The 11,337-nt window shown below is 35.5% G+C and overlaps 1 protein-coding gene across 3 annotated transcripts; it reads right to left on the bottom strand.

Moving 5' to 3' along the window:
• Positions 1 to 1,022: 1,022 nt before the first annotated feature.
• On the bottom strand, positions 1,023 to 9,141 carry LOC122080834 (non-specific lipid-transfer protein 1-like). Of its 3 annotated transcripts, none has more exons than XM_042647699.1 (2): positions 8,703 to 9,141; positions 1,023 to 1,071 (listed from the first exon to the last, which is right to left on the bottom strand). In XM_042647699.1, the coding sequence occupies exons 1-2, from the start codon at positions 9,047 to 9,049 to the stop codon at positions 1,062 to 1,064; spliced, it is 357 nt and encodes a 118-aa protein (XP_042503633.1). In that variant the 5' UTR covers positions 9,050 to 9,141; the 3' UTR covers positions 1,023 to 1,061. The 3 variants fall into 3 exon arrangements, with proteins under 3 accessions (XP_042503633.1, XP_042503634.1, XP_042503632.1); XM_042647700.1 differs by lacking the exon at positions 8,703 to 9,141 and adding an exon at positions 1,244 to 1,628; XM_042647698.1 differs by lacking the exon at positions 1,023 to 1,071 and adding an exon at positions 8,343 to 8,558 and having other exon boundaries at positions 8,703 to 9,137.
• Between the last annotated feature and the right edge of the window lie 2,196 nt (positions 9,142 to 11,337).

Here is an 11,337-nt window from a genome sequence, read left to right as displayed (position 1 = left end):
AGATTTTGTAAGGAATGAAAGAAGAGATTTTAGGAGCCATTTTTTTTTGTATATCTCTTTCCATACTTACTTTTTTAATGTCTCCATAATTATTTATTGTCTCTATGGAGAATCTTCCCCCATTGTGCTCCACGTTTTTTCCAAAGACGATGAGTGAGAGAGAGAGAGAGAGATTTAAGGAGGAATAATAGTGAATTTGTTTGGTTTATAATTATATGACTTTTTAATAGTTAATAATTATAATTATATGCCTTTTTAATACTACACTCTCCCCCTTTCTCCTCCACGTTGAGAGAGAGAGAGGAATATTATATGCATTTTTTTAATCCTTTTTAATATTTAATTAATTAATAATTATAATTAATTATTATTCTCTCATTTTTTTTGAGAGAGAGAGAGAAATAGAGAATTATGGAGAGTTTATTATTATTAACTTCTTTTTTTGTTGGTATATCTCTCTCCATAATTGTTCATTCCATCCCTATTCACCATAATTCTCTCTATTTTTCTCTCCACTCTCCCCTTTTCTCCTCCACGTTTAGAGAGGGAGAGAGTGAGAATTATAGAGTTTATTATTATTATTTAATTTATCTTTCATTTTTAGAGGTAAGAGGATGAGTGGGTTTAGGGTTTGTAATTATATGTCTTTTTAATACTCCACTCTCCCCCCTTTCTCCTCCACGTTTAGAGAGAGAGAGAGAAAGAGAGAGAGAGAATTATAGAGAGTTTATTATGATATTTGTTTCATATTCAATTTTGAGGGGATTTTGATCATTTAAGGATTTTTTCGGGTGTTTTTTGGTCATTTGGGAATTTTTTTGGTAGATGTAAATGGTTTTTTGGTCATTTCGAAAAAAGTATACCAAAGACAGGGAGTACGTACTTTTATATAGTAGTATGATCTGATATGATATATATCTTACTACTACTACTGCTGCTGCTGCTACTACTACTGATGATCACAAAAACATTCAAACTGACATTCCACCTCCACTGAAAGGGCTTCTCAACATAGTTATTTATCTTCTTTCTTCAAGCCCTCATCACACATCAACCTCAGCTCACCTCACCCTGCAAACATAACAAAAAAACACCCATTTGTCAGCTTTAAAGTAGTAGTAACCCATTACCAAATTCTCTAATTTAAGAGTTCTATGATTACAACTTTCCACCCAATTAAGCATCAATAATTCAAAGGTTAGAGAGAGAGAGAGAGAGAGAGAGAGAGAGAGAGGGGGTATACTTGGAGCAGTCGATGGAGGGGCTGATCTTGTAGGGAGGGTTGACACCACATTTGCCAGGAAGACCACCAACAATGGCGACGTTGATGCCACGAACGGATTTATAGGCGTTTTTGAGGCACCCACAAGTGGTCCGACGTTCAGGAGTGGTTTTAGCGGCGGCGTTGAGGGATCTCACGGCAATGCAGCAAGTCACAGGCACCGAGCCGCCCCTGCGAAGGTAAGTGAGGCATGGAGCCAACTTTGACACCACCTGCCCGCATGTGAGAGCATCTACGGCATCAGGAGCAGCCACAACCATACAGGCCAGAACAAGGCACACAAGCTTCATAACACCGGAATTGGCCATAGCTCACACTTGCTCTGCTCTAGCACTCTCTTACTCGAGTCTTTAGTCTTTGTAGGATGCAATGGAGAACTCCATCGGTGTTTGTTTATATGGAGAAGGGTGTAGAGGGAGAGAGAGAGAGAGAATGTAGGTGGTTGCGCTAATTGGTTGAACGCTTTCAATGCTTGGTACGTGGTTTTGCCAAGCATCATCTCTAAAATTAGGAATATGTAACTCAATTGTTTAACTAACTTGTGTGGGTGAATTGCCTTTATTAGAGAAGTGTAGGCAAACTAGTCATTTTGAAAAGCTCGGTTCACCTACACGTATGTACACCTTTTAACTCGTGGAAGACAGTCTGGAACCTCTCTACTTTTGGTGATCTCTCTACATTGGATCCCATTATCAATGGGGTATCAGATCATGAGTCAATGATATATTGATTATTTGGATTCGTGGTCAAAATACATGCGGAATAATGGAATCCGATGTGAGGAGGGTAACCCAGGTTTGAGATCCTATGTACAACACATCGGCGTGTAGCGTATATCCAATGATTAGGAGCGCGTTAGGCTGCACTTTGGCACCTTAGGTTGCATGTCTGAGCTTTCTTGGTCATTGGATGATGCACTACACACCTATGCGCGCTATAAAGGAGCCCGATCCGAGTAACTCATTTCCCTACATTGGGGGTTGGCCTTATACTAACAGGCATTACTCTTTCCTTTGGAGGAGTTCATGATTATTAAGTTGATAAGAATCTCAATCTCTTAAACTAAAATTGATTGATTCGGTTTTGGTTCAATTTTGGTTTGGGTTTATTTTTTAAACCAATAAAAACTAAAATGATTGACTAATATATGCATGCATTATGGTAATATTGATCCCCTAATCCGATCGCTAAGATAATATATCAATTCTTATTTACCAAAAAAAAAAAAAAATGATATATCATTGCCTGATGATAGTTATCTATGTAATAATGAAAGATGATTTTTCCAACTATCAGAATGGATATATCATATGTCCACATGAAAGAACTTCTTGTGATATTTGAAAAATAATGCATTTGGCTCCAATTGGCTGCAATGGGAATTTAAAGGGAAGGGAAGTAAAATTTTCATACTTTAAAAAGAAATGTTTATAATCATTACCCCATATGATTGTATAAACTACTTAATTTTTTTAATCATATTTAGCAATGATATATTTTACATGTAATTTTTATTTTACATATTATTACGAAGGGTTTTGGATGCAAAGTAAAGTAAAACTTCATAACCAAATATGGAATGATTTGAAGTTGTTTTGTATCTTCTCATTCTTTTATTTTTAATACAATTTGCTGACCTTTAGCAAAAAAAAAAAGTTAATGTTAAAATTACATTGGCAATGATTACATATATTTCTTTTTTAAGTATGAAAATTTCACTTCCCTTCCCTTTTATTTCACTTACAACCAAACATAGCATTTATGACAAATAATTCGATTAAAAATAACATAAAATCATTGTTTGTTAGGTTTTATGGGTTCAGTCAAATTTTTAGGTTTTAATCCAATTGAGCATCTTCCTTCCTCTTTTTTATTTTTTTATTTTTTTTATTTTTTAATTTTAACGCATTCAATTTTAGTCATTTTAGTTTAGTTCAAACTGGTCTTCTCAATCCAACCTCCATTTTGACACTCACATGTATCAAGAACCATCAACATATACTATCTTTTTTTTTTTAACGGTAACAATATATATTATCTCACAAGGCACTCATTGCTTCTTTGAAGCATATTTAGTTTAAAAAAAATAAAAAATCCTCTCTCTCTCTCTCTCTCTCTCTCTCTATATATATATATATATATATATAAAAGGTGCAACTTGGAACTGGAAAACCATAAGACTAAGCTAAGAAGGAGAGTCTAATAGTTGAAGAGATAGTAGGTAGCCATGGCCATATCTGGAGTTGGGAAGCTAGTGTCCCTTGTTATGGCATTCACGGTGGTGGCTGCACCCTTTGCGGAAGCTTATACCATAAGATGCTCGGTGGTAGACAGTAAACTCTACGCCTGCCTCAACTACCTGCCTCAACTACCTGCTCCAAGTAGCACCACCATTCATTGCTCCAAGTATGCCTTCTTCTTCACATCTTTGTCTATCTGGATTTAATTTTGGTTCTTGAATTTCAATCTTCAATGTGAATCATCCATTAACTAAAGGGTTTTTGTCATGGTTGCAAGGTGAAGTGAAACTGAGATGTTATGAGAGTTCGGACTTGAGATAGGATTAACAAAGGACGATAAGGCTAAGTCTAGATTTTCTTCACATGGGATTCCACCATTTATAAGTATCATGTTACGATGCTATCGATGATGTATTAATTGTTCGGACACATGATTTGAATACCTCTTGGGTTCCTCGTGAGACCAGTATGGAATTTTCATTTTGAAAATATTTGGTGCACTTGTGTTTATTTTCGGTACAACGCCATTCTTTTATTTGTTATCAAGAAGTCATTCTTACAGCTACTTTGATAGACTTGATCCCTTCCCCATGTGGTGATCTATGGTGATTTCTTTGTATGATTTATTTTCCTTATATGTCCCAATTGACCATTGAATATGTTCCATTATGGAAACCCAATATTTGATTTGATTGACAATCATCTTTGATTTTATTAATGATATTCATCATATTAGTTTGGTTGTAAATAGGGAAGACTTGCTCTCTAATTAATTGGCATACCTTAACGATAGATGGGCATTATGTTATTAAAGCAGACTAGGTCCCCCCTTGTATGATTACATACTAATCCTTGTATGGTTACATACTAATCTCACCCATTAGAGAAGTGCATTGAGAAAATACTAAGGGGAGAAACATACCGCCATTGAAGAAGAAAAAGATTGTCCATTCATGCAAGGATGACATCAATGACTGCATCAAACTCCGCTGAAAACAAGCTATCGACAGTGAACGGATATGCCGTTTTCCCCTCTTGTATTAAAACGGTTCATAGTATATTAGCAAGATCCTTTAATATGATTAGGAAAGATCCTTTAATATAATTAGGAATTATGATGCTATAAATTCCATCACTCTTCACATGTGATCCACTATCTATAGGATATTAGATCACGAGTCAATGATGCATTAATTGAGTTGACTTGTTGATGAGCACATTTATGTGTGAAATAAATGGAGAAATAAATCTTGTTCAAATCTTTTCTCTCATCCACATCATCACCAAAAGATTGTCCAAATCACATAAAGTAAGAAGGAAAATCGTCCAAAGAAAAGAAAAGAAAAATCGGCCAACAAGGGTTATGCGCAAGATTTGAAGAGAGGGAGTAAAAGAAGAGAAAAATAAATAAATAAAAAAGGAAAGAAAATAAGTAAAAAAAAATTATAGAAAGATTTTCCAAGTTTATTTCCCTCTTCTCTCTCCTCTCTCCTCCACCTTAGCACTTTTGGTCTCAAAAGATCTCACTGTCAATTGTGGGTTTTCCCCTTTTAGGAAAGAGAAATTTGTTATTCTACCTCCCTATAAATACAACTCATGTAAGAGGAGGGGGGATACTTCATTCTTCTTCTAGGGTTTTTTTTAGCTGCCCTCTCTCCCCCTCTCTCTCTCTCTCTCTCTCTCTCTCTCTTAGTTTTAGTTCTTCTTTATTTTTTCTTTAATCACTTTTGTAATAGTTTTTTATTTCAATTACTGCAAGCACTCTTTTATTTTTATTCAGTCTTTTATGTTTATGATTTATACAATTGAGTTGTAATTTTTAAATTTATAGTTCTAGGCTTAGATCTAGGTGACAAGATCACGAGCCGTGGAGCATTTCTTTTTTTCAAGTTCAGTTTTTTTTTTTTCAAGATCTGTTTTCTCCAGGCCTAGAAATTTCAGATTTGATTCATTTCAGATCTGGTTTTTAGGGTTGGCAGTATCTCAAATCACCCAAGCTTTCAAGTTCAAGCATTGATTCAGGTAGATAGGCTTCTTCAATAGTCTTCTCTCCCCCCTCTCATTCCCTCTTCTGACTACCCTTTCTTTTTTAATTTAGGATTTTAATTTCAGTCATTACACTATTGCTTCTCCTTTCCCCTAAGGTTCATGGCTAGTGTATGTGTTGGTTTTGCCCCTCCTAACTATAGAACCATCATTTTATTATTTTTATCTTAATTGTCTCTCTTTCCCTAAAACCAAGTAGAGTAACCCTTGTAAGAGTGACTCTTTGGTCAAGTAGGAAAACTCATATTATGATTCATTCCTCGGGCTAAGTAAAGAAATCTACTTGTGAACCTCTCTCTAGCTTTATCCCCTTTCTTTTACTCTATTTTTATTTCAGCATTTTTTTTTCTTTGCTTCATTGCTTTTTAATTGTGTGGGGTATTTATTTTGAGTTATTTATTTATTTAATTCAAATTGCGTGGCTTGCGTATTTAAATTCTTAGATGATGAATGGTTAGGATATTATTTTAGATACATATGTTTAGGATGGTAGTTAAAATTAGATCACAATCATTATTAATCGTTCACTTTCACATTATTAAAAGAAGCAAAAAAATAAAGTGGTTGCTCTCCCTGTGTTCCGACCCATAGCTACACTGATCTGTACGCTTGCGGTTACATTTTAAATCCTAACACTCGTGATTTGGATATCCTATGTGAGGAGGGTAACGCCTCTCTCCACGTGGGAGCTAATCCAAACCTACTTTGATAAGCTTATCAAAATAATTTATATTCATTTACATTGTGCCACATGAAAGGAAGGTGTGGCACTAGTGCAATAGGATAGATAGTACATGATATAAAACGGAGAGTGTTAGAGCCTAGTTTACCCTTAATTAAATATCATCTCATGTATGACATGCATCCTCATCCATGCATACTTTTGGTTCTCCAACTATATTATGCGTTTTTCCATTTTCATCCTCTACTCTAGTGTTTTGTGACCTCCAAACATGTAGAAACTTTACTTGTCAGAGAGGAATATGGGTTTTATCTGTTCACAAATTTGGGCCTATCTCAACTGTCGTGTAGATAGGCTGGGCATGGTCTAGATTAGCAAAATGTCAATTTTGACTTAAATTCACACAAATACCTCCATATGTCCATATATACCTATCCACTTCGACTACTACTTACACTCTCCCATAGTCCTGAATTCTCATAGTTCTACTTTATCACTCCGCAAACTCTATTTAGGAAATTTTGTGTGTAAGACCTCGGAGTCTACTTGTCCACAAAAATTTGACTTCCCATCCAGTCTTCCACTTGGAAGATTTTTGACCGCTTTCATAACTTTTTAATTAAGGTGGTATGCTTTTTATTGCATTCTGGTACGAAGAAAGAGTGAGTGAACCAAAGCTATGAATTTAAATTCATAACACACGATAAGATAATGTATGAATGTTACGACCCGATGGTCAAGCTGTCGAAATAACCTCTTAACATTTTCGGGATAAGGCTACATAATTTTTACCCCCGAACTCAAGTTACTAACCAACAACTAAAGCTAACATATGAAGAAAAAAAAAATCTGGTTCTCTCCGTACTTATATTTGTTGCACCGACAACAAGGGGCCCGAGCCAGACTTTAAAAAGCAGAATGAGATGGACGGATTTGTATCAAAATTGATTTGGATGAATCACACCGATTCTCACTGAAGAAGGAAAAGTAGGACTAGGAGATTGAACAAAAAATTAAAGGGGGAAAAAAAGGGTAAATTGAATAAAAAAATAAAGGAAAAGATAAGAACCGATTTGATAAAAAGGGCTTTTTAATCTTTTAAAAAAATAGGGAAGAAAAGGAGATAAAAATTCACCATTTTGAGGGAATCATAAACAAAGTTTAAGATAGGGAGTATTATTAAATATAGGCTAAGTATAGAGTGATAATAATTGTTCCAATTGTATTTCATTAAGGGTGCCTTTTAATGAAGAATTGATTTAAGGTCATCCTCAAGTCGTGCAGTGCATGACAATCGGATAAAAATTCAGTGCTTGGAAAATAAAATCTCTCCACCGTGTTAGAGATTTCCACCATTCTTAAAACATATAAAGCTTTTTTCAGGAAAATAGACTAAAATTATTACACCACATGTGACATGGTTGAGTTCAATTTTAGACAACATTTGGACAGTTAACAAAAATATTTCATGGGCAAAAAAACTATACTGGCTCATGGGTCAATGAAATACAGGTAGAAGTCTCTTCATATTCCCATGTGGCTGAGCATTTCCTACACTACGCCGGATCAAAAGGGTTCTTTTTCTCATATTTCTTACTTGGTGGAAAATCAAGATGTATCTCAACAAAATTTAATCTCAGATCATCTTCGCAAGTCTCTTCATTAAGTAGATTAGGGGCAGAGAGCTTCATGTCGCTGGTCCTGTGGTCTTGCAGTTATCTGCCATGAATTGAAGGTCACAATTGAATCAATTTTTTTTTTTAAATCTCAACCCACTACTTGATCCCTATAGAGCAACCTAGCTAAAGCCCAACCAAACCTGAAGTCCAGCTAAGATATTTCAACCCAAGCCTAACCCTCTTGGGCTTAACCCAATCAAGTCCGACCCTAATTGACCTTGCTAGCCCCAATTTTACCAATTCAGGCTAGGCAAGGTCATTAACTATATGTATAATATTACTTCTTTGGTTTTCTTGAAGGTTAGCCTTAAGAATGCTTCATAATTTATATATTATTTTGTTGTGGGGTGGAGTTGATGTTTGAGATTCTGAAAGAAATAGAAGAGGAACTGACCTCACAAGGGCAGAAAATATATAAAACAAAGGAGCCTATAGCTCATATTATTCCATACAGCTACCATAAGGTAAGATACAACTTAGGTGCTGTTATATATTTTACTACTACTAATACTGATGATCACAAAAACATTCAAACTGACATTCCCCTTCCACTGATAGATAGGGCTTCTCAACATATTTATCTTCTTTCTTCAAGCCCTCATCACACATCAACCTCAGCTCACCTCACCCTGCAAACATAACAAAAAAAAAAAAATCATTTGTCAGCTTCAAAGTAGTAGTTACCAAATTCTCTAATTTAAGAGTTCTATGGTTAACACTTTCCACCCAATTAAGCATCAATAGTTCAAAAGTTATAGAGAGAGAGGGTATACGTGGCGCAGTTGATGGAGGGGCTGATCTTGTAGGGAAGGTTGACACCACATTTGGCAGGAAGACCACCAGCATAGGCGGCGTTGATGCCGGAAATGGAATTGTAGGCGTTTTTGAGGCAACCACAAGCTGTCTGACGGTCAGGAGTGGTTTTAGCGGAGTTGTTGAGGTTTTTCACGGCATTGCAGCAAGTCCCAGGCACCGCGCCACCACTGCGAAGGTAAGTGAGGCATGGAGCCAACTTGGACACCACCTGCCCACATGTGATGGCAGCTTCGGCAAGAGGAGCTGCCACAACCATACAGGCCAGAACAAGGCACACAAGCTTCATAACACCGGAATTGGCCATAGCTAACACACTTGCTCCGCTCTAACCCACTCTCTTACTTTAGTCTTTAGTCTTTGTAGGATGCAATGGAGAACTCCTCCATTGGTGTTTGTTTATATAGAGAAAGGTGTAAAGAGAATGAGTGAGTCAAGGAGTTGAGCAGCGTGGGTGTCTGTGTCTGTGTCTGTGTCTGTCATAGGAGATGTTAGGTAGTTGGGCTAATTAATTGAATGCTTTCAATGCTTGGTACGTGGTTTTTGCCAAGTGTAATCTCTAAAATTGGGAATATGTAACGCTCTCTTGTTCAACAAACTTTATGTGGGTGAATTGCCTTTATTAGATTAGACAAAAGTGTAGGCAAACGGGTCATTTTGAAAGGCTCCGCCCACCTACACTATACATACACCTTACACTTGTAGAAGACGATTCTGGAACCTCGTCTATTTGGTGATCTCCTCCACATGGGATCTTATTATCAATGGGGTATCAGATCATGAGTCTTGGTCATTGATTGAGATCCTTTATAGCGTAGATCTAACGATAGGGAACACCTTGGGCTGCATATCTGAGCATTCTTTGTCGTTGAATGATACGTTACACACCTATGTACACCATAAAGGAGCCCCATCCTCATCTCCCTACACTGGAAATTGGCCTTGCATTAGCAGGCACTACTAACAAGCTATTTTAGAATCTTTTCTTTGGAGCTTATTCAATTGATAAGTAGATCAGAATCTAAATCTCTTAAACTAAAATTGATTGGTTCAGTTTTGATCCAATTTTGATTTGGGTTTTTTAAGCCGACAAAAACTAAAACAATGGACTAATACATACATGCATTATGGTTGTATTGATCCCCTAATTAGATCGCTAAGATAATATATTAATTCTTATTTAGTAAAAGAAATAAAAAAGGAATGATATATCACTTCCTGAGGATAGTTATCTATTAAATTTGGAAGATGATGTTTCCAACTATCAGAATAGATGTATAATACATCCACATGATAGAAGAGATGTCTTGTGACATTTGAAAAAGAATACCTTAATGATAATAATAATTCGCTTAAAAATAACATAAAATCATTGTTTATCAGGTTTTTACAGGTTCAATCATTTTTAGGTTTTGATTCATTTGATCCGCTTCCCTTTCTTTACCGTTTTTCAGAAATTAAAATCAATATCAAACTGATAAAGAGTTTTGACCCATTCAATTTAAGTCGTTTTGGTTTAGTCCAATCTGGTCTTCTCGGTTCAACCTCCATTTTGACACCCCATGTACTCTTTCCATGACATAAATTGTATGGGATCCACATTTGATAGTAAGCTATCAAACAATTCTCCGCATAGGCTAAAAATCACTGGAACTAAATTATTGTCGCTACTGCATATCTAATGTAGGATTTCCTAATTAAGATTTTTAGGTATTAATAATTTATAACCTTCTAACCAAAAAAAAAATTATAACTTTTTTTTTCCTATAATACTATTACATCACGTTTTTTTTGTTTAGTAGTAAAAAATGTCATGTATCTACCAAAAATAATGTCATGTAAAATATATATTATCTCTTTTTCTCTCAAATTATTTTTTAAAGGATTGAATCAAATTGATCAAGATCTCTTGGATGGGATTGATATTGATCAAGACTAATTCCAATCCTTGACTATCAATCCATTGGTAAGATATAAGAGTAAAATGGTTTGAAATAACATTTAAAAAATAAAATAAATAAAAGTGAATCCCTTTGATCTATTCTGATCTCTATCAAAATCGATGATCCTGATTGATAACCATTGAGATCGTTCCCAAGTTTTAAAATCTTGTTTACCCTTTAAAATGACTCTTTACACCTCTCATATGATATCTCATCATATACCCCACTGGTGTTACCTGTTAACATATGACACCAAGTGACATACGTATCCCTCTCCCTCAAAAAATATATAATTTTGAAAATCTTCCTTTAATAGATCAAGGATTATTTATTAAAAAAAAAAATTCAATAACTGAAAGAAGAAAGCATGTTCTAGAATCTAGATAGAGTCCAGAAATGTGTTAGATAATAGTACCATCTACAACTAGCAAGGCGTTTCTTAGGCCCCAAATAACCTAACTGAGTAAATGAGTGATGGACACTCATACGCCGGAGCACCAACGGCACATTAGCTTTAAATTTTGAATGCCATTACCGACACTTAACCAGAGCCAGCAGTGTCCCACAGAGACCCACACCATATCTAATTACTTTTGCATTAAATGTGGAAGGGCCCTATCCTATCCTATTTTTCCTTTTTCAGCCGGTGCCT

Source organism: Macadamia integrifolia, chromosome 6, assembly GCF_013358625.1.
Source record: "Macadamia integrifolia cultivar HAES 741 chromosome 6, SCU_Mint_v3, whole genome shotgun sequence".
Classification (NCBI taxonomy): domain Eukaryota; kingdom Viridiplantae; phylum Streptophyta; class Magnoliopsida; order Proteales; family Proteaceae; genus Macadamia; species Macadamia integrifolia.
This window is presented reverse-complemented; position numbering and strand designations above follow the sequence as displayed.